Source organism: Zootoca vivipara, chromosome Z1, assembly GCF_965207765.1.
Source record: "Zootoca vivipara chromosome Z1, rZooViv2.hap1.1, whole genome shotgun sequence".
NCBI classification, from domain to species: domain Eukaryota; kingdom Metazoa; phylum Chordata; class Lepidosauria; order Squamata; family Lacertidae; genus Zootoca; species Zootoca vivipara.
This window is the reverse complement of record NC_142583.1, coordinates 30,780,497-30,808,235: the sequence shown is the minus strand read 5'-3', so window position 1 is coordinate 30,808,235 and position 27,739 is coordinate 30,780,497. Positions and strand designations below refer to the sequence as shown.

Here is a 27,739-nt window from a genome sequence, read left to right as displayed (position 1 = left end):
CTGCACATTTCTCTGTACAACTTATGTAAAGAGAAAAACTAAATTATCTTAAATTCAAAGCTTTAAAGCCAGCTGAACTCCAAGGTTTACACATTATTATTAGTTTTTATTATTATTTATTATATTTCTACATCACCCTTCATATGAATATCACAGGTTGGTTTACAAGATAAATACCGTACCTTGGTTCTCAAACGCCTTGTGGCTCAAATGTTTTGGCTCCCAAATGCTGCAAACCCGGAAGTGAGTGTTCCAGTTTGCAAACGTTTTTTGGAAGCCAAATGTCTGGTGTGGTTTCCACAGCGTCCAATTGAGTGCAGGAAGCTCCTGCAGTCAATCAGAAACCACACCTTGGTTTTTGAACGTTTTCAGAAGTCGAACAGAGTTCTGGAATGGATTACATTTGAGAAACAAGTTTAAAAAGTAATAGATTGTTTAATTAGTCAAAGGCCTGGGAGGAAATTATTATTTTTTTGGCCTGGTGCCTAAAGGTAAATAACAAAGGCACCAATTGAGCCTCCATGTAGGGGGGGGGTTGTTTACCAAGTGGTTATCTCAAAGACGATCTAGGTGTGACAAAGCAGCTGCCCACTTCCGCTCTGTCCCAATAAGAAAAAGTGGTGAAAGCTTATACCCAGAACAAACTTGGTTGGTCTCTAAGGTGCTCCTAAAAATATTCATGTGATCAAAGTAGTAACTTTTTTCCCTTTCAAACTGCAGGTTCAAGAGGCCTGATCTGGACCCTTCCATACATTTAAAATGCAAATATATGTAGTTCTAGTTTAGGCCTACATTGACCACCAGGGCATTGCTTTTTTAAAAAAAAAATAGGCAAATTTAAATAAATAAATAAATAAATAAAATTAAAAGGCTCACATTTCTTTTCTCTCGACAGATTCAAGGGACAATCTTCCCAGCTCCTACTTTTGACCCTGTTATGGATGCCCAGATTCTCGGGGGAGCTCTGCAAGGAATGGGTATGCAAATATGTTAACTAACATTCAGAAGCGATCCTTTATTCTGAAATTTATTTAAATTTAATGGATGTACAGATACTAACACCAAAAGCCAGTGGGAGGGGAGGGCAGAGAAGAAATGTTATATATCAGATTATCTAGATCCATTCTAGTCAGGTTTCAGGCCCAGGTCTTGCACCAAAACAGCCTTAGTTGCCCTGATTGATATCTCTGCTAGGAGAGAGAGATGGGGAATGTGACCCTACTGGTTATCTTTGACCTCTCAGTAGCTTTTGACAACATTGGCCATGGTGTTCTTCTGGAGTTTTTCAGGGAGGTGGGATTTGGAGACACTGTCCTACAGTGGTTCTGCTCCTCTCTTCAGGGTCACTACCGAAAGAAGTACTAGGATATTGTCACTCAGCTCAATGACTTTTGAGTTGTAGGGTTCCATAATTGTTCATTCTGTCTCCTATGCTATCTAATATCTATATGAAACCATTGGGAGCTGCCATCTAGATGGTTGGAGCATGGCATCCTCAGTCTGCTGATAACATGCAGCTGTATCTTTCCATTCCATCAGAATCAGGAGATGCTGTGACAATGTTGGACAGGTGTCTGGGAGCAGTGCTGGACTAGATAAGGACTAAGGTCAAATCCTGATAAGATGGAGGTCCTGGGGTGTGTGGGTGTGTGAAGGGTTCCGTGATCTGGAAATAGTATTTTTAACTCATTGGGGATATTATAACTCTGGTTTTTAGGTGTTTAAGGTTTTAGGTTTTAGCTATTTTGTTGTCAATGTGGTTGTAGCGCTGGGCTCCTTTGGGAAGAAAGGTGGGAGATGATACAGATGATAAAGATAAAGATAAACATAAACATAAGATAAAGATACAGTCCAACATTATCATTGGGGGGAATTAAGAGTACTGTATATTCAGCAGACAAGAAAATAAAGGACAGTCCTTTTTTCACTCACTGTTTTTATAGAAAAAATAAAAGTCTTAATTATATTCAGAATTTTTTAAAAAAATAAATACCAGCTTTAACAAGGAGAAAACAAAGGCTTTCCAAGCTCCTGTCTCGCTACGCTCAACACTCCAGATCATTAGTGGTAGGCAAGCTGTCTTCTAGGAAAATGTGCCTTTCCATAATGATCTTGTCTTATCGATAAGCTACTGAAACTCCTGAAAAAGTTCTGACATCCTTCAGGATTGCCCAGAACAGTTTTTAAATCACTGCTTTTAAGTTATCATTTGAGTACTAAACCCCAATCATAAGCCAGAAGCCATACACATTCTTCTTCTCTTTTTAAAATTGGGTTCCCAAAGCACGGAGCATTACTCAGAGGCTACTGTGAAGGAAACAGAAAATAAAAGAGCTGCTGTATTTATTATACAATCCCTTTGCACACATATATATGTAGTTTCAATCAGTAATCCAATTGTAAGTAGCCATAAAAACTGGAGCTCAGTAACATTAAAATAAAGATTTAAACAGTATCTGAAGGATGTAAACACAAGGGTCAGATATAAATCTTTACGCAATGACGAGCTCTTGTTCCATGAAAGCCATTATCCATTCTCTTGATGTGCTCATGTCCATTGCCCTTGAGAGATATGGCAATGCATCTGATAATGCTAACTATTTGTCAGTGGCACACCAGCAAGTCACAGGCACATAAGTACTTTAAATACCACTGGGGATTGTAAATGCCAATGGGATATTCATTTGTTGATATTTTTTCTGCAGGAAATGCAATTAACACAGTGGAATAAAGCACAGCAACCACTGCCCAGTGCCAATAAAACTGGCATGATAAACAAGTAACTGCTCCCTAATCTAATAATTATATTTTCTTTCTCTTAAAGATTGTGATAAAGACGTTCTAATTAATATTCTAACGCAGCGCTGCAATGCTCAGAGACTCACGATTGCCGAGGCTTACAGGAACATGTATGGCCGGGTAGGTTTTCATCATTTTGTTCACATCTATAGTTTTCACTCTCCTGTTCCTATCACTGTTACTGGTTTTATTTTATTTTTCTGGTGTATCCAGAAGTATTGCCATCTCGTTCATTGGCTACATGTGAATGAAGAACTATTTGCTTCACGGTCATCATAGGAACTTCAGGTCTGTGGGCTAATACTTATTCCATTTCTCCATCACTTTGACCGTGTCCTGTTTTGAATCCAGCAGAAGACTTACCTTCATGGGTCATGTCCACTGGGATGAAGTCTATATGCCAGAATCTAAAAAGACTAAGACCTGGGAGAGACAAGCTTTCAAGTTCCCTTTCAGCAATGAAGCTCAGTGGATGACTTTGGGCCAGTCACTGCCTCTCAGCCTAACCTACCTCACAGGGTTGTTGTGGGTATTAAATGAGGAGGGGAACCATGCACTTCACCTTGAGCTCTTTGAGCATCTTGGGTTGTGTTTTTTTTTAAAAAAAATGGAGATATAAATGCAAGAATAAGAATAATGGAATCTCTGCTCTGTCTCCCCTTTGAACAAAATTTGCATACAAGCATACACCTGATGCTATTCCAACCTTTTTTTTTTTTACAACTTTTCAAAAATCTTCTTATGCAGTATGGGATGCTGCTGCTCAAGAAGCACTACTGCAAAGCACCTTTGAGTTGCAGATCTCCTTGGCCCCAAGAATGAACATGTGGAGGTCATTAGGACATGTGAAGAGCTCTGCTGGATCAGGCCAGTGGCCCATCTAGTTCAGCATCATGTTTTCACAATGGCCAAACAGATGCTGATGGGACGCACACAAGCAGAATCTGAGCACAACAATACCCTCCCCAATTCTCAGCAACTGGTATTCAGAATCTTACTGCCTCCAACAGGAGAAGCAGAGTACAGCAGTCCTGGATAGTAGCTATTCATAGCCTTAGCGTCCATAAATGTGTCCAATTCACTTAAAAAACCATCCAAGTTGGTGGCCACCAGTATCTGTTGTGGAAGTGAATTCCATAGTTCAACTACTTGTTTTTGTCTGTCCTGAAATCCAACATCCAATACTTAGTGGATGGCAGCATGGTGGGAGGCCCTTGCAAACTCTTTCTGAAGGAGCTAATTGGGTGTGTTGAGGCATAATGCTAAACTATGGCTTGGCATTATGTGAATGAGTTTTGGACATAGCTGCCAAATCTCCCATATTCCCTGGGAAACCCCCGTTTTTCCAGCCATTTCCCACTGGCAGTCCGGATTTTTTTAAAAAAAACCCGTAAATCCCCCGGATTCTTACCAGCCCGGGGAGGCTCCTTCTGCACGTGTCTGGAGTCTCTGGACATGCGCAGAAGCGATTTCTGGCACTGCAGCCATTTTGGAAATGGGCAGAGCATGCGTAGAAGCAACTTCCGGTGCCACTCTGCCCAGTTCCAAAATGGCCACAGCGTGACTTCCGGTGCCGCACTGCTGCCGATCCCAGATTTTTCAATCTGGAAGTTGGCACCTATGGTTTTGGACTTATTATGTCCAAACCCTTCTGGTTAGCATTAACCTTGGTTTAAGGAAACGTGTTACAAAACCCTAAACCAGTAAGAACAGTTCCATGTCTGAATTAGATCATGTGATTTATCCAGGGCTGGGTTGGACAGTGGACAGTGGACAGACATGGTGTTTTAGCATGGGAAATGTTCTGTTTAAATGAAATCCTCCAAAAATGGGTTTACTCTCACCTGAAACAGATTGTCTGGGCCTCTTCATCCTTAATGTAACAATCGCATTTGCTGGTAAATATCCTTAAATGGGAGGTGTGGAAACTTAAAGGAAAAGCCTTTCCTTCATTATGCTTCTGATGGTTCTATGGTACATAATATTCTGCTCAAATCCATTCCATACCTCAGAGGACAGCCAAACATCACCAAAGTGGAGGACAGGAAATGCCACTTGAATTATCCTGCCATCATAGGGTCATTTCTGTGGCTGATATGATTAGCATGAGAATTTTTGTAAGCCATTTCCAGCAGGGCTATAAAGCAGGCTGTAAGTATCCTAAATAAATGTGTGTGTATGTGGCAAATGTGATTGTCAGATAAAGTTTGGTGCAACCCAGAACCTTTATCCAAGTATCAGCTGTTGTATCAGGTATCAGAACTGCAAAAACCCTGATGCTACACCCTGATCTCATAGTCTTTATGTGCAGGGAGAAAGAATTGCACTGCATGACTGCAGCAAGGGACCAAGATCACTGTCCTGTCTACTGACTGATATCCATAGGTCCATGTAAGACACCCTTGAGCCAACAAAGGCTGACACAGCTCAGAACAGTTGCAGAGAAGCTAAAAGACCTACAAGGCTGTTGCTTTCAGTTCTAAGATTATTAATGAGGAAGTTGAAAGTGCTGGCATTAAAATGAATTGCAAATTGCAAAATGAATTTTAAAAAAGCAAAAACAGATGCAAGTTGAAGCACATAGTTCCACTGAGACACATATTTCTATTAAAATATCCAAACTGGTTCTCTCATTTAGACCTAAGCACAAACTTCTCTGAGATGCCTTCTTACAATTACCCTATGCTTATTTCTCATAACCGAGATAATTAGAAAATGTTAATAATGACAATTCATAGTTGTCCTGTCTTATTTTTCACTGCTCTTCTCCATTTACCCTAGTTCTAATTGCAGGGGGTAATTTTTAATTAGTCTCCATTTGTATTATTAATCAATTCATACAGGCATGCTGTCAGCAGCAAATGTCTTAATGAATTAATTTCTATTCCACGTGTGATTTAGTGGCTGTCAAATGTATCTAATGTGCATTCAGCAAAGATTACATATTGTTTCTTCATCATAAATTCATTTTTAATTTGTATGTCTCTTTCCTCATTGCTGCTCTGCCTGCTATGTTAATTATATTCACTGGGCCTGTGGTTACCTTTAATTATTCGCCTTCTGAGAGCAGCTTTTGCATTAACCGTGCTATATTTCATTTATAGTTTATATTACCCCTTTATTGCTAGATCCCTTGGTAATGAAAGTAATCATACACAATTCACAAAGAAACACTTAAAGCCAAGTTGCACTGGAGGACACATCCCCTTGTGTTTTGATTCAGTCAATCAAAATCAAGACCTTGAATTGGTGATCAAAGCAAAATAAAGGCTGTTAAAATGAAGAAAAGATAATATGCTCCTACCCAGTAAATATGATTCATCTATGGATGGAGGCTGAGTGAGGATTCAGCTGCTGAAAGAAGTACTATTACATGCAAAGAATGGTAAACAGGGTAAAATTACAAAATTGCAAATCCCATATCTGGTATCAGAGGATTGTGTACACAGTGATCCCTTCTAGAGCTGTACTACAGCAGAGGTGTGGGTGTCTGCCTCCTTTAACAGATGGTCATCGTGCCAGCTGTGGTAGCACCAAGCAGGGTGTGGGGAACAAACCTTCCAACAGGTGATAGGCACTGATGTAGTTGACCATGCCAATTATTTGTAAAGTACACAGGTGGTGCTGTGGTCTAAACCACAGAGCCTAGGGCTTGCCGACCAGAAGGTCGGTGGTTCGAATCCCCGCGACGGGGTGAGCTCCCGTTGCTCAGTCCCTGCTCCTGCCAACCTAGCAGTTTGAAAGCATGTCAAAGTGCAAGTAGATAAATAGGTACTGCTCCGGCGGGAAGGTAAACGGCGTTTCCGTGCGCTGCTCTGGTTCGCCAGAAGCAGCTTAGTCATGCTGGCCACATGACCCGGAAGCTGTACACCGGCCCCCTTGGCCAGTAAAGCAAGATGAGCGTTGCAACCCCAGAGTCGTCCGCGACTGGACCTAATGGTCAGGGGTCCCTTTACCTTTACCTTTTACCCACAGCTACACATGAAGTAATTTTAATGGGGGCTTGGGCATTCTGGAAATAGTGCGCCCGCGCGCACACACACACACACACACTCCATACCATCCAAGCACCCTGATTTTCCAGGGACAGCCCTGTACTTACAGAAGCCACCGAGTTTCTGATTTGATCCTGGTACATTCTATTTTTTATTTTTCCTCCACATCTCAGAGAACAATTAAAAGTGGTGCATGTGGATGCAAAAATGGAGTCCTGTTTATACTGAAAATAAAATCACTGCACTAGATGAAGGAAACAGTGAAGCCCTTCCTATAATTTTGAAGGAAAAGGTCACCAATCCACTTTAAATTCTTTACTTGCAATGCTTCAGCAGCCAACCATTTCTTGGGCAACATTTATTTACAAACAGTTGATTTGCAAATGGAGCCTGACACCATCTACTACTCAGAATGGTATTGTATTCGGTGGAGCTTACCCCTAGGTAACAGGGTCTAGACTGGACAGCTTTCACTGCAATCCAAAGCATTTTTACGTGGAACTAAGTTCAATAGGATTCAGAGCCGTCTTTCCCATTGGTGTTAGTGGTTCATTGTGCCAGGGCGCCAGCCTCTCAGGGGCGCCCCAGCGAGTGGGGGAGCTGCGCGGCTTTACCAGCACCTCCCCTTTCCCTGCACGCCCACCAGCTGCGCCCCGCCAACTATATGGCTGGCGAGCGTGCAGCTTCCTTCCCAAGCCTCCGCAGGAGGAGAGCAATCCCCACAGAGGGATCTCAAGCCTCTGCATCTGCTAAAGACAGCCCTGATCCCAGTCGTTGTCCTCCTCCTGCTTCCTGGCAAAAGGCGGCGCGTAGCCTTTCCAGGCTGCCTTCTCGGGTGCCCCGATGCCGAAGAGCATGTTCGCCAGCACGTTTTCCTGCTTGATCACTGCGGCCACGCCAGGGATCGGGGCGGTGGGGGAGGCAGAGGACATTTTCTACCGCCCCCTCCCTTGTTATGGAGTTGCCGGGGGGCACCGGAGGGATCTTTACACCATGGCGCCGGATATGCTTATGACGGCCCTGACAGGATTTACTCTCTGGTATGTTCCTGATCATTCTCACAGTTTCCATTGCTGTTGAGGGGAAGTGTTTTTCTACTTGGTATGTCCAGTGTGACAAAGCTCCAGAACGCCTCCTCACTATTACTAAGATCATACAGTTCACATTGCTATTCCATCACTCATATACAGTAAAGCAATGAATTTGCACTGAGAAACGCTGGATGTGCGGGATAACTAGAGCTCGCTTTCTTTTCCCAAGGATTTACTACTGGACCTGAAAGAAACTCTCTCGGGTCATTTCAAGGAAGTTATGGTTGGCCTGATGTATCCGCCTGCGTCATATGATGCCCATGAACTCTGGCATGCTATGAAGGTACTTGTTGAACCCTTGTAGACATTTATATATAGTTTATTTATTGAGATTTGGCTACAGACCACAAGGTCAGGATTTTATTCTTGAATCTGGAGTGAATATATCAATATTAAGTCCAGGCTACCTAGCAGGAGGAGACTCTTGAGAGTCCCATGGACTGCAAGAAGATCAAACCTATCCATTCTTAAGGAAATCAGCCTTGAGTACTCCCTGGAAGGACAGATCGTGAAGCTGAGGCTCCAATACTTTGGCCACCTCATGAGAAGAGAAGAATCCTTGGAAAAGACCCTGATGTTGGGAAAGATTGAGGGCACTAGGAGAAGGGGACGACAGAGGACAAGATGGTTGGACAGTGTTCTCGAAGCTACGAACATGAGTTTGACCAAACTGCGGGAGGCAGTGCAAGACAGGAGTGCCTGGCGTGCTATGGTCCATGGGGTCACGAAGAGTCGGACACGACTAAACGACTAAACAACAACAACAACCTAGCAGCAGGGGTGGACCTGGGTCTTTCAAATTTTAGCAGCGCCCTGTGCAAGGTTGAAATTCAGTGGCCTCTATCTCTTGCCTTCTGTTCTGCTGCATTCACTATGTCACACTTGTGACACCCTGAGACGCCCCCTAGGCTCGGCACTCGGTGCAGCAGAACCGGTTGCTCTGCCTCTGATCGCAAACCACCTCCCCCTTGGACAGACCGAGCTGATCACTAAGATCTTCCAAGGAGACCCTGCTTGTCATTCCACAACACGCATATTGTCTCTTAATGGTAATGTGGAAGATCTTCTTGATGAAAGCCCCCAATCTCTAGAATGCCCTCCCTAGCGTAATATGTGAGACAGAGAGAGTAATTACTAGGGCTGGGCAATATATCGTTATATCATCCAAAGCCACTTTGAAGTTCACATCGTGATAATTGTTTCATAATATTTGAGGTGGCAATGTATCGTGAATCACAATGTGTGTACGGGCTAGGTAATATTTGGTTTTCAACATCGCAATAACTCAACAGCTAAACATTGCAATGTTATCAGCAGCTAAACCTTACAATATCACCAGCTAAACACTGCAGTCTACCACAATGTCTGAAATAAAGATGGAACAATTACAGTACAGAGGTGAACAGGACAATATCCTGGCAACTGCTACAACTTAGGGGTCTATCCTGGCAACTGATACTACTTAGGGGTCTTTTTACCTAGCTCTTAGATACTTTTTTTGAATAATATTTTTCATACTTTTTATGTAAATTGCTTAGAGATTATTAATATATCAAGTGGTATAGACATTTTATAAGTAAATAAAATGGGAGAAAATATGTACATGGTAATTGGTGATTCCACAGATCTTAGGTATATATTTAATCATTTAATTTGACTAAAAAGCATGGAACAAACTTGTGTATCACTATATATAAACAAGGACCATGAACCAGAACAAAAGCAGCTGATTGTTCATCACAAATTAATTTTTATGGCCAACATGTGGAACTAATAGCTACTATTGTCCGGCTATTATCTCAAATTATGTACACAAACATACCCATTGCAACTGTCAATGGTGAAGCTATCTCTACATGTTCTGATAATGGTTTGCCTAAGCATGAAATAGCCACATTGCCTGGTCCCCTGCATATGTATTCAAAATTTCAGTGAGATGACTCATTCTCAGATAAGTGCACCTGGGGTTCCAGTGTTAACATAGCAGCGTGCTACCAAGCTTCATGTATGCAACTGAGACTCTACACAGTAACAAAGCAGAGCGCACTATCACTGCTTCACAAGTCTGATCTTCTTCCATACTTGGTGCAGTGAGACTTCTTCAACTTGAATTTAATCCTTCCGAACTGGCGAAGCAGGGAGAAAGCACTCTACTTCACCAACCCAATCTAGATTGCTTTCTTCCTAAACGGTCACCTCAATGCAATTATGGAGGAAGCAGAACAGGACAGGTTAAGGAGATGACAAGTCAGTGAGATGAAAAAGGGTGTCCAAGGGAGAGTGCCATGGACCAGATTCAGAGACCTGGAAGTCTGGATTGGACCCATGGTCTGCAGGTTCCAGATACCTTCCTCCCCCCCCCCCCCGGTTTCATAAGGTTACCATTAATACTGGCACACTTCATTTGGAGCTAAAATATCGCTAATATTGGTGCAGCTTATCTCATTTTCCACCTTGTTTTATCGAAAGAATGGCAATGCTTAAATTCAAAATGTCATAGGCTTAGGCAGTCCAATGCTCAGTGACCAATGCACTGCTAAAAAGCAATGAGATTTTTCAAATCACTGCTTCTCAGGAAAACAAGAACGTGAGGGAAAACACGGCATGCTGTATTTATTCTAAATAAATGTATTTGTAACCACGGTTTATACTAGCAATGTTTTTTTTCTTTTCTTTCTGCTTTGACATAGGGGGCTGGCACAGAGGAGAATTGCCTCATTGACATATTAGCCTCGAGATCAAATGGAGAGATCTTCCAGATGAAGGAGGCCTACCTAATGCGTAATAATCCCCATTGTTTCCTGCAAAAATGTACAGTTGCAGCTGCAATCTAGAAGAGGCTAAATGCCTAATTATTTTACAAGCCTACATGCTTTGTGCTACTTTGACATTTGTTTCCCCATAGAATCCCAGGAATTGTACTTTGATGAGGTGCTGACAAGATTCCATACATACATACACCAGAAAAACTATAGTCATTATTATTCTTGGAGGCTGTTAAACTACCATACTTTGAGGCTGCAATCCTATATATACTTACTTGGGAGTAAGTGCCTCAGTGAATACAGTTGGTCTTACATCCGAGCAAACACCATAGGATTAAGCAGTCATCCTGTAGCACATGTAAGCTTTCAATATGCCTATCCAAACCAACTAGTTCTTCCTTGGTTTTAAAAAAAATAGGTGTTTGGAGAGGGGGTGTCTTACGTAGGCAACAAAGTGCAATAGCAATACCTTTCTTACTTCATCCCTTAATTAAGTTGTGTTTTAGAAAGAAAATGCACAGCTCTACTTTATTTCTCTGAAAATTTATATGCAGTAAAATGAGGGTTCTGATAACCATTGGGCATGATTGTTTAATACTAAGCATAGTAAAGGGACCCCTGACCATTAGGTCCAGTCGTGACCGACTCTGGAGTTGCGGCACTCATCTTAGTTTATTGGCCGAGGGAGCCGGCGTACAGCTTCCAGGTCATGCGGCCTGGCGAACCAGAGCAGCGCACAGAAACGCCATTTACCTTCCTGCTGTAACAGTACCTATTTATCTACTTGCACTTTGACGTGCTTTCGAACTGCTAGGTTTGCAGGAGCTGGGACCAAGCAACGGGAGCTCACCCCGTCACAGGGATTCGAACCGCCGACCTTCTGGTCAGCAAGCCCTAGGCTCGGTGGTTTAACCCACAGCGCCACCCGCATCCCCAGCATAGCTAAAACAACATGATTATTCTGTGGCCACAAGGAGCTTTTGGTTATCCTACTAATTTCCTTCACTGAAGATGTGGGAAAGGACCAGACCATGAATCATTTGTTAAGTAAAAAGGTGCATTATTAGGTCATTAGAGCAGGATCTTAATACTATTCCACACTGGAACAGAAAACAATTTTTAAAATTGCATAAAATTTGGTTATAATTAATTCAGATACATTAAATGATTTTTATTTATTTATTTGTATTTTTGAGTTCCTATGTTTACTTTGTAGAATGCCTCCTAATCAGGATATAGCACGTAGAGAAGTAGAGAACCATTATTTCCCATTAATAAACTGAAGATATTATGCTTCACAGCATCATTTTAGGGACTCTTTTTGCAGTTGCTGTTTGAGAACGTACTTTGCTTGCTATGCTAAGTCTCTTCTGCAGCATAGTTATCAGGATAATTATTATTCACCTGCTTGGTGTGGAATATTCACACCCTTCCAGTCCATCTCCTGTTCCCAATATCCTTATATTAGAGACAAATTAATTTCCTCCAAGTTGTGCGGCTCAGTGGGTTTCCACATTGACTTGCTTGCCAAGAAACCTTCTACCCCTCCAACAGAACGTTTGTGTCCCAATGTTCCATGAAATGGTCCATAGTGCACAGCCAGCTCACAAGAGCCTGGTCATCATTTCACACAAATTAATTGTGCATGCACACAAAAGCACGCACACACACACACACCCTGCAGATGCACATTGCAAGGGTAATTGTGCAAATTGTTTCTCAACGAAGCTCAGCTGCCATTACTGCTCTTATCGCAGCAGGATTGCTTTTATTCTTGGATTCTTTGTCCTAGTGAAATTATTTACCTTTTCAGTGTTAAGCACCTTGTGTCAGGGCTACGGTCTAGCCAGTAGAGAATTCTTTAGCCTTTTGAAAGGCATTGATTAGACATCTTTTGACATGTGAAATATCAGCTTTTACTCATACGTAGTTGAAATGCATTTATTGTGTTCTTCCTAGAATATGATAGTGACCTTCTTCAAGATATTGATTCTGAGACCTCTGGACACTTTAGGGATACACTTATGAACCTTGCTCAGGTACTGTTTGCACAATTATTTGAAGAATCATATGGTTAAAAAGGCAAAAAATATTTGCATTGTCCTGTGATGATTGGAATTTTTTAAATGAACTTTTGTAGAACGAACAAGGAGAATTCTTTCTGAAGTTTCATCTACACCTTATTTTTTATTTATTTAGAAGATTTCTATCCTGCCTGGCAGTTCAAATGATCCTCAAGGTGGCTTACACTGTCTCTGTAATACACACTTCTTTGGTCACGTGAAATCTCTTGTTTCTAATTGCTGAAGCAGAACTCACCTCATTTCAAATGGTATATTCACAAGGTATCTGTGGTCCAGTTCACGCTGATGCCATCCCACTCTCTCTGTAATTTCCTGAGTCACAGTAAGCCAAAGTTTGCCACTGCATCTGAATCAGCAAAATATGGTTTGCACTTGACCTCCAGACACAAAATGGAAGTGATGCTTTCAATATATATTCCAGTTCTGGCTTGAAGGGCAAGCTCACCAGCCAGATCTTGTGCATTTGGATGAGAAACTATGGCTTGTACTAAGTAGGGGGTAGGAATCGGAGTGCATGAGGGGTGCGGGGGGGTGTGCAAGCTTCATGTAATGCTAAAACATGGTTTGCATGTCATAGGTGGGCTGTTGTCTGTAAAATGAAAATGAAAGGTAGGGTGGACAGTGTTTAAAATACAGTGGTACCTCGACTTACGAACGACTCGACAACCGAATTTTTTGACTTACGAATGGGGCAAATGGCTGCACGCTTACGAATTACTCGACATCCGAATGGAAACTGCGGCGGTTTTAGATAGGGTTTTTTCGACTTACAAATTTTTAGATGGGGTTGCTTCGACTTACAATTTTCTCCATTTCCAATGCATCCCTATGGGAAATTGCGTTTCCAATGGCGCTTTTCGACTTATGAATTTTTCGACCTATGAAGGTGCCTTTGGAACGGATTAAATTCGTAAGTCGAGGCACCACTGTAAGAGAGTTTAGGAGATGGTAAGAGTGTATATATGAGGGAATGTATCCATGGTTCAATCTTGGAAGGGGTGTAGCAATACTAAGGAGCATGTGCACTGCTCTCATCTGAGTAGCTACAACTAGCTCCATGTCAAATTAAAGCGATAAATGGGCTTCCAGGGCAAGGATTGTAGCACACTACTGTAGTCACCACAAATTCCCACTTCAAGTTATTTCTTTCCAGGGAACCAGACAAGAAGGGTACGCAGATCCTGTTATGGCTGCTCAGGATGCTATGGTATCCAACAATTTTCGAAATTAGTTTGAAAACTTGTTTGATGTAATCGCCTCCTGCTTACTGTAGCTCTTCTAATGGTCTAGGTCATATGGGAAGCATGCCAGCAAAAAACTGGAGAACACAAGAACATGCTGCAGATGATTCTGTGCAACAAGAGCTACCAGCAGTTGTGGATGGGTAATTCGTTTTCATCACGGCTTCACTATGTCAATATGCAACAGAAAGAGTCATACAGCACTTGGCATGCCCAAACGCTAATATTCCCAGAAATCAGCTAACTCAGTTTAATTCAAACTGATTGCACTTGAAGGCCAGTTAACACATATAAATGTGTATTTCATTGAGGACCAGGCTATTGAAGACTGCCACCCATGATGGCTATGTTCTAGCTCCATTGTTTGAATGGGCTTTGCCTCTGAATGCCAGTCACACACAAGTCCTGTTTGCAGGCTTTGAAAGGAATCTAGTTGGCCATTGTGAGAACAAGCTGGTGGTCTAGATCAGGCATCCCCAAACTGCGGCCCTCCAGATGTTTTGTCCTACAACTCCCATGATCCCTAGCTAACAAGACCAGTGATCAGGGATGATGGGGACTGTAGTCCAAAACATCTGGAGGGCTGAAGTTTGGGGATGCCTGCTCTAGATGGGCCTTGGGCCTGATCCAGCAAAGCTTTTCTTATTTTCTTATGAAGCAGCTTCTTCCCCCACCCCCACCCCATGCTCAAACACATCTTATGATATGTGGGCTGACCTAGCTGTGCCACAATGCAAAATGGGTCCATTGCACAAGTTGCACACAATTTTTGCTGTGTCGAACTGATATTCATGTACAGAAGGAACATATTTGAAACAACACTATTGTATAAAATAGCCAGAGAGTAGACTAGAATCTATCATACTGATGTTCTCACCTTGGCCAAATAAGTTATAAATGACAATAGCTACTATAGTTGTTACATATGGCATGTATGTGTAGCTGCTGGCATCTGTCTGTCTTGGGAGACAGTGGAGGAGTGTGCCTGCTGTGGCTATAGACACTGATACAGGAGAGACATGTTTTGTTGCAACGGGGGCAGATGAAGGCCATTATTATTCTCTTCTCTGTTTAAGCAGTAGTGATTGTCAAAGCACATTCCTTGGCAACAAGGCCAATATTTTTTCAAATTATTGAATACTGTATTAGATCTTTATTTTAAAATCTTCAAACTATCAATGAACTGGAGCACTAATATTCCAAATCATTTATTAAAATTAACTGAGGAAAAACTAACTGCTCACCAGCCATATATTTTCTTAAGTTTTCCAGGAGTTTCAGAATATCTCTGGACAAGATATAGTAGATGCCATTAATCAATGTTATGATGGATACTTTCAGGAACTACTGGTTGCAATAGGTAACAAAATATTTATAAATTTCACTACACTATGATATTACTTTTATGTTTTAATATCCTTTATATTATCCCTTTCTTAAAGTGACATGTTTTGAATATATGTAATACATTACCACATATACAAAAAAAAATTTAAAAAAATGAAATGCAAGCTGGGAAAAGCACTATGTTCATTTAAAATAACATTACAATAAGCTCTCCAACCTACCAGCTACTATTCGCCTGCAGAAAACTGCTGCTCACTCTGAATGAGCAGCTAATTGTACTTTTATTGCTGTTGCTATAGATTTCCTGCACCACATTCAGGAAGTCTAGATCTTCACTCAATGAAACTATTGACAATAGTTAAAGCTTTTTAGACTCCAGTTTAAATACTGCTTTTCTAAGGAATTGGTCTTGTTGACGTCTGAAGAGACCATTTCAAACTGTAAAATATTTATTGAAATAGATGGCACAAAGAAAATTAATTGCCTGCAGCCTTTGAAACTTCTAGTGAGTAATTATATTGATAGCCTCACTAGAAGATTGGAAAACAAAACATTTTAAGGCCTACACTGCTCATGATGATGGAGTGTCATAGCATTAACTATAAACTATGGAATTTTAAGTCTCTTAAGATATCAGTGTTGATTCTATTTGTTTGTTTCTTCCATTCCAACCCATTCACCACCAACTGTCAGAAAAACATATTCCACAAAAGGTGGGGGGGGGAAATGGACAGGCTCATACCACCCAAGGCACAACTAATAATTATTAATGTCAAATTTGTTTTAATTTTTAAGTTTGTAACATTGTTGTCTGATTTCCCCCTCAGTTCTGTGTGTCAGAGACAAAGCTTCCTATTTTGCATATAGACTTTACAATGCGATTCACGTGAGTATTTGCGTAATTTGAGAAGCACAATTTTGCTATTGTTTTGTTTGTACGTGGCCCCCATTCTCCTCTAAAGGAGTTGTAATCCTCAGTTTTGAAGTGCTGCTTGCTAGCTTTAGGGCTTTCTCATAATCATGTTAATCGCAAATCCCAAAGAATCCACTTGATGTAGTGACAAATGCAAATGCAACACTTTTTCAAAAATGATGCGGGATACAAATCACTGCCAGGTTTACAACCCAATGCTAAATGTTTCTACTCAGAAATAAGTTTCGTGGGACATAGGTGGCATCCACACCGTACATTTATGAACATTTATGGCACTTCATCTGGGAGCGGGTGGCGCTGTGGTCCAAACCACTGAGCCTCCTGGGCTTGCTGATCGGAAGGTCGGTGGTTCAAATCCGCAAGACAGGGTGAGCTCCCACTGCTTCTGCCAACCTAGCAGTTCGAAAGCACACCAATGCAAGTAGATAAATAGGTACCACTGGGACGGAAAGGTTAACAGCGTTTCCATGTGCTCAAGCACTCATCACAGTGTTCTGTTGCACCAGAAGAGGTTTAGTCATGCTGGCCACATGACCCAGAAAGCTGTCTGTGGACAAACGGCGGCTCCCTTGGCATGAAAGTGAGATGAGTGCTGCAACCCTATAGTCACCTTTGACTGGACTTAACCATCCAGAGGTCTTTTACCTTTTTACCTTTTACATCTGGGAATATGGGACTGTACATTTAACCAACCCCCTCGTTGAAGTGCAGTTCTTTCCAGCATCGCATATGCTCAGGGTAAACATGTGAAGTGGGGAACCTTCTCTATTCATACATCATAGACGCCTGGAAGAACCTGCTGCAGATTATTTCCCTGAATAGGTGAGAAGGTAGAGGGAGCCAGGTGACAACAGGGGCAGTGCTAAAGGCAGACTTTTAGCCCTTCACATGAGTAATGAGGAAAGGAGCCTTAATGGCCATGCTATTTAAACAAGGCAACATTGGTAGAGATGTTAGAGCTGGTGTCAAAAAGTGACTGCACCAGAAATTTTCCATAGAGTAGAATGCGATTCTACTCTAAACTGCCCTCCCAGTGGACAAATGCCAGTGTGAGAAACTGGTGGACTCTCCACCAGAAATTTTTAAGCAAAGCTTAAATAGCTATAGGGGGTTGGACTAGATGACCCTTGGGGTTCCTTCCAACTCTACAATTCTGTGATTCTATATGCATCTTCAACTGAAAACAAATCTTTACCATCAGTTGAAACGGCACTGTTCAGTGTGGACTGACACTCCCTCTGGTGTACAAACCTGAAATTACAATCGAGGAGGTGTCATCGTGCAATAAATCGTCTGCTCTGTGGTTTGAAAAATAACCTGGACACTTTCAGATCTATTATTTTCTATATAAACTTCATTTGCATTCAGAACAGCTAAAGTTCCAGCATGTGGCAAGGGGATAAGCCCCTATACACATCAAAGAACCCTAAATACTGCATATTTCATTGGCCAGGTAGCACTTAACTCCGGACTAGGCTTGTTGCAGGAAAGTGAGCCCACCGCATGGGTGTAGACAGGGGGGGCAGGGGGGGCAGTTGCCCCCCCCATAGAAGCAAAAAATTAATGTATTTTACAGACCATAACCAGCACTTTTCCCCTCCAAAAACTGAAGTGGAAAGGGCTTTGCTTTAGCAAGAGTAGCTAAGTCTCCGCTTGCTGGGGGGGGGAAACAGCTGTAACAAAAACACATCAAATAAATAAAGCAAAGTGGCTACCAGTAGTTAAGCAGTTAAGACAATGGAGCAGATATCTCCAGGCAAGTTTCGATAGCTGACCACTTCACCCTATTGTTCTTAAGTGGGAGTTGTTAATGAGCATTCAGGAATCACATTAATAGTTCTATTGACGATTTAATGAGGGTGCAGAGGATTCAATTTGACTAAGGTGGCTCTGCAAGGCTAAAAGGAAGTGAATAAGAAAGGGGGGGCTGTAGCTTTGACAGACACAGTGATGTTTATAAAAAGCACAGGTGTTCCAGTCTGCCCCTCCTCCTGCATCTGTATACTGTAAATCAGGGGTGGCCACCTCCCAAGAGACTCTGATCTACTCACAGAGTTTAAAACTGGGAGTGATCTACCCCCTTTTGGGGGGTTCAGGTCAAAGCTGTTGAGTTTTTTTAAGGAAGGGAAGCCCTGTTTTGGGGGGTTTAGGTCAAACTTGTTGAGCTTCTTTTAGGAGGGAGGGAGGCCCATTTTTGTTTAGGGCTTCAGGTCATAGTTCAACTTTTTTTAGGGAGGAGGAAAATTTTGGGTGAGCTTTTTTTAGGGGTGCCAGTGACCTACCAGTGATCTACCACAGACATCCAGTGATCTACTGGTAGATCACAATCTACCTGTTGGACGTGCCTGCTGTAAATCAAGCAGAGAGAAAGCTGCTTACAAGGCTCCTGTACAGGCGTACCGGTATCTTCCTCTTGCTGCAGAGTTCCAGCATCACAGCGTCACCCAGAGGCACCCACAAATATGAGTTATCCCTCTCTCTATTTCTTCCTTCCTTCCTTCCCTCCCTCTTCCATCCTTAATAAAATACGGGGGGGGGGCAGATAAGCCCCACATAGAAAGCCCATCAACATGGGGGGATGATTCTTTCAAATATGGTATTTACCAGTAATTGGGGGTGGGGGTGGGAGAGGCACCTAGGCCTCTAGGAGTTGGCTGCTATGTCTAGGAGTAGGACAATTCAAGAAAGCAGAATGATGCATATGCTATGGTAATATATCAATAGAATCATAGAATTGTAGTCGGAAGGGACCACAAGGGTCATCTAGTCCAACCCCCTGCAATGCAGGAATTTTTTCCTAAGGTGGGGCTTGAACCCACGACATGGTTGAAATATTATGCTGATATGCAGCAATGCCTCGGAGCTGTCGTGACTGCAGCCATGCCTTGCCTCGCCCTCGCCCGCCCTGCCACCCCCTCTCGCCTGCCCGACCCTCCCGTCCTCTTGCTGCAGAGTTCCAGCATCACAGCGTCACCCAGAGACACCCACAAATATGAGTTATCCCTCTCTCTATTTCTTCCTTCCTTCCCTCCCTCTTCCATCCTTAATAAAATACGGGGGAGGGAGATAAGCCCCACATAGAAAGCCCATCAACATGGGGGGTGACTCTTTCAAATACGGTATTTACCAGTAATTGGGGGGGGGGGGGAGGCACCTAGGCCTCTAGGAGTTGGCTGCTATGTCTAGGACAATTAAAGAAAGCAGAATGATGCATATGCTATGGCAATATATCAATAGAATCATAGAATTGTAGTCGGAAGGGACCACAAGGGTCATCTAGTCCAACCCCCTGCAATGCAGGAATTTTTTCCTAAGGTGGGGCTTGAACCCACGACATGGTTGAAATATTATGCTGATATGCAGCAACGCCTCGGAGCCGCCGTGGCTGCGGCCGTGCCTTGCCTCGCCCTCGCCTGCCCTGCCACCCCCTCTCGCCTGCCCAACCCTCCCATCCTCTCCAGCCAAGCAGGGTAGCCACCCCCTCTCGCCAGCCCCAGAAGCACAAGGTGGCCGCTGCCGCCGCCGCCACAATGTCATCGGGCCTGCTGGCCCTGTAGCCCCGCCCACATTCCCACTTCGTGGCCCCTCCCCTCCCGTGCCTTGGCCCCGCCCCTGAACGACCTTGGCTTGCCCCCCCCCCTAGTTTTGATCCTGGCTACGCCCCTGGCCCACCGTTTCAAAAAGCTCTTACTTCCAAATAGTGTCCATTGTAATTTCTGAATAGACGTCACAAGGAACTCCCTACTTTCTTTTGAGAGTTGATCAGCAGGGTTGAGAAGAGTTGCTTCTTGAGATTTCAAGGAGCAGGGTGGGGCCTTTCCCACCAGCAGATCAACTCAATTCACCTGTTTTATTTTTAAACATCTATTCAATTTAATTTCCCGAGAAGAAGCATTGCTTCCTCAAGTAATTATTGAGGAATTTGCACAAGGACCTTTGGGGAGAAGGACTGACAGCAAAGTATAGTTTGTCCCTCTTTCTCCCAGAGGACAGCTAGATAGTAAAGTGACACACTTGAGGACAGCTGCTTGTACTTGATTTGTGTTCACATATAAAGCAAGGCTTGTCTGGGTGTTTTTAACACAAAAAGGAGTGTGTGGGTGAAGGAAGGTAAAACTTGTCCCTTCCCTCACTTGAACTCACTGTCATCTAATGTATGAGCAATCTTCTCCCTGACTCACTCACTGAAGAAGTGTGCATGCACACGAAAGCTCATACCAAAATAAAAACTTAGTTGGTCTTTAAGGTGCTACTGAAGGAATTTTTTTATTTTACTTCGATCCAGACCAACACGGCTACCTACCTGTAATCACTCACTTCCAGTATGAGATGGAAGAAAATTGCTTGAACAAAACAGAATATACTGTACAGGTGGGGAGAATGAACTGTTTCATCCCCTCACCCAGTATCATGGGAGGAGGACATTTACACCACTTTATATGTTAATAGTGAGGCCTCTATATTTTTTCAACAACAACAACAACATATATTTTTTTATACCCCACCCACTCTGGGTGGCTCCCAACCGGATATTAAAAACATGATACAGCAGTAAACATTAAAAACGTCCCCAAATTCCCTAAATAAATGTTCAAGGTGGATTACAATATGCCCCACACGTGTATCCTCACAAATATCCTTTGTAATAGGTTATAATAAGAGACAGTGACTTGCTCAGAAAAAAACTAGGTACGCTTCATGGCCAGATTCCTTGCAACTTCCTGAGATCTATGGGCCACAGATGCCGAAAGGCATTTTAAAATGCCGACAAGGCAGCAATTTGCATATATTTCCGAATTCAGAGTTGCTGTTCTCCTCTTCTCCAGTTTACTGTTCAAGTTAGATCTTCAAGTGAGCTGTTAAAATTAACATTTGCACACCCCCTGCAAAGAATAGGCAGGAAAAAGTACAACGGTGAGAAGTTACACAGCTGTATCCCAATTAAAGTAAATTGCAGAGTAAATCTGACTCATACACTCCCATGATTGAGAGACTTCTCAGATCTCTACTATAGCATCTTTTAAAGTGCTTCTTAGCCCATGCATTAGAATGTGGAGTAATGAGGAGGCAACTGGGGCCTATAAAGTATTTTTCAGGCATAGTCCTTGAAGGGCAAGAGAGGACCAGTGACACAGATTTTCAAGGGTTTTCTCAGTTGCATTCATATAGCATCCAATAGTCACATTAGCACAGATGTTCTGTGTTCATATGCTCAATGGTGCAGCAAACAAATGACATTTTGGACCATATTAAAAAGAACTTACAAATGCATATACACTACTAGGCAATTGCAATTTCAGAGGTATCTGACACAATATAACTGTGCATATGATTTTTCCTGTAAAAAAACTTAACAGTGTGCAAGATTTTTCTAAGCTCTTCATCATAAAAATCAAACCTACAAATAGTTATTTTATTCCCTTATCACTGCTTCCTCCTGGCAAAAAAAAAGCCCCTTCATAAATAATGGGCAAATTTATTTTGCCATATGGGAAAGACATACTGGCCAGCTAAGTGCAGTTCAGAATACTGTGTCCTCTAGATGTCACCATTGTTCCATAAACATCATGTTTTACTAGTCAAGTATCTGGGTACTCCTTATATGGGCTGATTTAAGTTGTTTGTTGTACTAACTAAACAAATAGGCAATTACTGAAGTATCAACAAAAATCATTCAGCAGTCACTCAGGGATTTTCTACTATTACAAACCCGCATTTTCTTGAATGTCTCATTGTCCCAAAGCAAAATAAATATATAAATGCAACTTAGCCTGTAATTCTATACGCACTTACTTGGAAATAAAATCGATTTAACTCAGTGGGATTTACTGAGTAGACATACACAAGATTGTGTTGTTAAGAGAGAGAGGTTCTTATTCTCCTTTTCTTTAACTCCTTAGCATGCAGAGTGCGGCACAGTCTGTACAATAAAAATTTATTACTCTCAGCGTTTCTCACAGCTGTATTCCATGACCATTCATCCTAATTTATTATCCAAAACAAACCTGCTTCAATGCCCCCTCCCCCCCTCTCTCTCCATATATGACATCTAAAACAGTCAAATGTCTCCTGTCCCCTTTCAGGAGTTAGGATTCCATAACAAAACAGTTATACGCATACTGGTTGCCAGAAGTGAAATAGACCTGCTGAACATAAGACAACGTTATAAAGAGAGATATGGAAAATCACTGTTCCATGATATCAAAGTAAGTATTTTTGGGTTGACTGTAATAATTTTTAGACATTAAAATAAAAGACAGCAATCGTTTTAGACATCCATGCATATCCTCAGCTATCAAGAACACAGAAAGCAATTGCCTCTGAATGGACCAACCAACTTCTTGTTTCCTAATGGATTAAATCCTGTTCCTCTTAACTATTTGCACCATGCTTACAGTTACTACTAGTAAGATGCACTACATCTCTGAAAGATGTCCAGTGGTACTACCCTTGTTCATATTGTATGTCTGTTTCATGCTTGCCCTGATCTTCTTGGAAGCCAAAACAGGCTGTCTGCTTAACTTAACACAGTTGGTGTCATTTCCATGAATAAAAAAACCCACCAAAAACATTGACAGCAATGCTGTTACGGTACTCCAAAGCGCAACCCAGTGTACTCCTTATTTGTGACATTAAACTATATTTCATCAAAATATAGTTTCTTCAAAATAGAGTTTAATATATTTTATTTTACTCAGTGCAACCAATTTTACACCAGGAGAAATCAAAGAACACACTGCTAGGCTCCCCAAGTGATATTAGAGATTCCACCTTTAGAATGCAACAACTAGCAACTCTTTAACCTTATCCAGTATGTTCAATTAGTTATCTTATTCAAGATCTCAAGTTAGTTGAGGAGCCTACAGAAGATTCCCTCAAAGTAGATCAGAGACTATGGCCCCAAACTTTGCAACCAGTCCCCCCCAAAACCCACTGAATTGCAAATATGAACCATACCGTATGCATAGCAAAGCTTTTTGGCACAGAAACTATGAGAGTAAAAATATGTAGTTAACTGATAATGATCCCTGGCAAAAATGATGAAGTTCCAATTACACACAGTGTTTATTCATGTACCCGTGCCACTTTTCAGACAGAGCAAATACAATGTACCAAGACGGGCTAAGAACCTGTCCTAGAATGTTGTTTGTGTGTGTGTGTGTGTGTGTGTGTGTGTGTGTGTGTGTGTGTGTGTGTGTGCCTTCAGATGGTGGTGTTTGTTGTATTAGGTGGTGAAGAATCCATAACCTGGTTTTCATTCTAAGGCCCAAATATAAGCCAACCACAAACAACAATGGTTGGTTTATCCTTCTGGATGGCCAAGCCAAAACAATGGAGGCAGGACGCAGGGATGAAATACCATAAGACTGGGGGCATGCCCACCCAAGGCACTTCCAGGTGACCTGTTTATTACAGTAAGTTTATTTGCAGAAATTAGTCATTGGCTATTTGATGAGCTCTTGGTCCGACTTGTTTGCTGGGAGGTTATGTCTAAGAAAGTGTTGTCCCCCAATTTCTGGAGTATTTTCCCATCAATTCCCATATCACAAAAGTCCAGTCTTTTGAGGAAGCAGATTTGTTGCATAAGACCTGCCAATGAACCACAATTGCACAGCATGAATTTGCTGGTACAGTACAATATTGAATCCAAACCAAAAATAACAAGTGTGGAAACAATCTCCCGTGTTGCTGTGGCACTTCCTCAACCTGCCTATGACACTGCTAGGCCAAACAGGAGTTTCACTGAGAAAGAACAGACACAGCAGCAACTGAAGATCACCTCTGTCTTTTGCTTCTCTGTCCTGCAAGTGTATGAAGACTATCCTCAAACTCCATTCCTCTTGGTTATATCTGCCCTACATATGCCAAGTTCAGAAACTCCTATCAGCAGCTCTGCCCTTTAAAAAGTGATTGAATTCTTGCAGAAAGCAACAAGGTTGCTATTGCTGATTTTTTTAAAAAAGTGTGTAGTATTTAATAAATATTTATTTATCTTGCAGCATTTTTCCTCCGGACATTATGAGAGTGCTTTACTTGCCATCTGTGCAGGTGATGCTGAAGATTATTAGAAGGAAGAAAACTATGTTAAAAATGAAAACGTTTAGGGATGGAAATGCTTTAAATGAGAGATTCAAGCTGTACTCCTTATTTCTCTGTGTACTACTGTAAAATACTTCCCAGTGTGATCTGTTCAATGCCTATTCTTTTCTAAACTTTTTAAAAACAAATGTAGATTTTCCCTTACCATGTTTTTTAAAAGAATGAATATTTCGCTATTAATATATTGCATTTTACAAACTTTCTTCAAAGTAGACTCTAATAAAATCCATATGATTCTTTTCCATGCAAATGTGTTTCATACTGTTAAGTACGTCCCAGTCTCCAAGCCATAAGAAAGAAATCTCGGGGATTGCAGCATATAACTTGGGTTTGGTTTCTTTGGAATGAAGGTTACTGGAGCCTCAAGCATTAATATGCCTCGGTCCAGTATACCTGAAGGAGAGTCTCCACCTCCATCATTCTGCCCGGACACTGAGGTCCAGCGCCGAGGGCCTTCTGGCGGTTCCCTCGTTGCGAGAAGCCAAGTTGCAGGGAACTAGGCAGAGGGCCTTCTCGGTGATGGCGCCTGCCCTGTGGAACGCCCTCCCAACAGATGTCAAAAAGGAAAACAACTACCAGACTTTTAGAAGACATCTGAAGGCAGCCCTGTTCAGGGAGGCTTTTAATGTTTAATAAATTATTGTGTTTTATTCTTCTATTGGAAGCCGCCCAGAGTGGCTGGGGAGACCCGGCCAGATGGGCGGGGTATAAATAATAAATTATTATTATTATTATTATTATTATTATTATTATTATTATTATTATTATTATATAAAATGGCTGTCATCTCCTGGTGGCATCTGAGAGGTGGATAAGTACTCTGCTACCACAATACTCCTACAAATCCTGCTCTCCCACATTCATTTTTTAGGGAGGCTCTTCAATGACATGGCTCTGGATCAAGTATAGGTACCGGTAGCAAGTCAGGCATCTTTTTTTTTTGCCCCAATCCCAAGACGGTCTGTCCTTTGTTCTCTTTCAGACACAAACTTCCTCTCCTGCTTACCTTCTACCTTAGGAGGGTCTACAGCCATTTGCTTCTGTGTACCCCATTGCCTTAATTTACATTACAAAGCATGGGCGTAGGCAGGGGGGCAGGAGGGGGCAGCTGCCCCCCCCCTAGAAGCAAAAAATTAATGTATTTTACAGACCATAACCAGCACTTTTCCCCTCCAAAAACTGAAGTGGAAAGGGCTTTGCTTTAGCAAGAGCAGCTAAGTCTCCGCGTGCTGGGGGGGGGAACACAGCTGTAACAAAAACACATCAAATAAATAAAGCAAAGTGGCTACCAGTAGTTAAGCAGTTAAGACAATGGAGCATATATCCCCAGGCAAGATTCGATAGCTGACCATTTCACCCTATTGTTCTTAAGTGGGAGTTGTTAATGAGCATTCAGGAGCATTAAGAGTTCTATTTAATGAGGGTGCAGACTCAGAGGATTCAATTTGACTAAGGTGGCTCTGCAAGGCTAAAAGGAAGTGAATAAGAAAGGGGGGGCTGTAGCTTTGACAGACACAGTGATGTTTATAAAAAGCAGTGGTGTCCCAGTCTGCCCCTCCTCCTGCATCTGTATACTGTAAATCAGGGGTGGCCACCTCCCAAGAGACTCTGATCTACTCACAGAGTTTAAAATTGGGGGGTGATCTACCCCCTTTTGGAGGGTTCAGGTCAAAGCTGTTGAGTTTTTTTTAAGGAAGGGAAGCCCTGTTTTTTTTGGGTTTAGGTCAAACTTGTTGAGCTTCTTTTAGGAGGGAGGGAGGCCCATTTTTTGTTTAGGGCTTTGTTTAGTTTTTTTAGGGAGGAGGAAAATTTTGGGTGAGCTTTTTTTTTAGGGGTGCCAGTGACCTACCAGTGATCTACCACAGACATCCAGTGATCTACTGGTAGATCACAATCTACCTGTTGGACGTGCCTGCTGTAAATCAAGCAGAGAGAAAGCTGCTTACAAGGCTCCTGTACATGCAGAGTTCCAGCATCACAGCGTCACCCAGAGGCACCCACAAATATGAGTTATCCCTCTCTATGTCTTCCTTCCTTCCCTCCCTCTTCCATCCTTAATAAAATATGGGGGGGGGAGATAAGCCCCACATAGAAAGCCCATCAACATGGGGGGATGACTTTCAAATACGGTATTTACCAGTAATTTGGGGGGGGGAGGCACCTAGGCCTCTAGGAGTTGGCTGCTATGCCTAGGAGTAGGACAATTCAAGAAAGCAGAATGATGCATATGCTATGGTAATATATCAATAGAATCATAGAATTGTAGTCGGAAGGGACCACAAGGGTCATCTAGTCCAACCCCCTGCAATGCAGGATTTTTTTCCTAAGGTGGGGCTTGAACCATGGTTGAAATATTATGCTGATATGCAGCAACGCCTTGGAGCCATCTTGGCTGCGGCCGTGCCTTGCCTTGCCCGCCCTGCCACCCCCTCTTGCCTGCCCGACCCTCCCGTCCTCTCCAGCCAAGCAGGGTAGCCGCCAACGCTGCCAGCCCCAGAAGCACAAGGTGGCTGCTGCTGCCGCCGCCACGATATCATCAGGCCCGCTGGCCCTTTAGCCCCGCCCACATTCCCACTTCGTGGCCCCTCCCCTCCCTTGGCCCCGCCCCTGAATGACCATGGCTTGCCCCCCCCCCCTAGTTTTGATCCTGGCTACGCCCCTGTTACAAAGCAGATACTTAACAGAGCAGGCGAAGCTATTGACTTAGCAAACAAGTTGGTCTGACCATTATGGTACAGTAGTCCCTTTTTCTGCAATAATCAATCTCACAGGGTTCAGAATCACATGATTGGAAAACAGACTCCCCCCCCCAACACCCATTTAGACTAACTCCTAACTCATTACACTATCAACAACAGCATGGCAGGACAAACCGATACCTGTTTATTCAGAAGTCCCACTGTGTTCACAGGTTTAGTTACAGGTAGGTCTGCCGTGTAAGTGTTCATGCACATGAAAGCTCATACCAATGGCAAACTTAGTTGGTCTCTAAGGTGCTACTGGAAGGATTTTTTTTTTATTGTGTTCACAGGATATGTGCAAAGGATTGCAGCCTAAGAATCACAACGTGTCATTGTTGGACAATTCTTGTTTTGCTTCTCTCACACACAAAGATAAACCAGACGTGTTAATAGTAGGGCAGCAAAATCTTTTTCATCAGTTCACTATATATTAGCAGTATCTATTCTTAATAAGCTCCATAAATTCATGCTTCAACAAAGCCATGATCCTGCTTATATCTCCCAGAATTGTATCACACATTGTATAATTTGGGGAGTTTTCAATATCCTTCCCAAATTGCAGACATGGAGGGTTGGTGAAACTCATCAAAGGGAGTTTACTTTGTTGCTTGTTGACTTATTTGTTAGGATTTAAATTGTCCC

The 27,739-nt window shown here is 42.4% G+C and overlaps 1 protein-coding gene across 1 annotated transcript in view; it reads left to right on the top strand.

The window, feature by feature from the left end:
• The window catches only part of ANXA10 (annexin A10), a 28,974-nt gene extending 4,368 nt beyond the window's left edge, over window positions 1–24,606 (top strand). The window contains exons 2-12 of the mRNA XM_035114017.3: window positions 896–977; window positions 2,825–2,919; window positions 8,055–8,168; window positions 10,576–10,666; window positions 12,610–12,689; window positions 13,888–13,941; window positions 14,025–14,118; window positions 15,240–15,335; window positions 16,150–16,208; window positions 22,340–22,462; window positions 24,257–24,606. Coding sequence (XP_034969908.2) covers window positions 896–977; window positions 2,825–2,919; window positions 8,055–8,168; window positions 10,576–10,666; window positions 12,610–12,689; window positions 13,888–13,941; window positions 14,025–14,118; window positions 15,240–15,335; window positions 16,150–16,208; window positions 22,340–22,462; window positions 24,257–24,325 — 957 coding nt within the window. The 3' untranslated portion in view covers window positions 24,326–24,606. The remainder of the gene's footprint in view (window positions 1–895; window positions 978–2,824; window positions 2,920–8,054; window positions 8,169–10,575; window positions 10,667–12,609; window positions 12,690–13,887; window positions 13,942–14,024; window positions 14,119–15,239; window positions 15,336–16,149; window positions 16,209–22,339; window positions 22,463–24,256) is intronic.
• The last annotated feature ends 3,133 nt before the right edge of the window (window positions 24,607–27,739 follow it).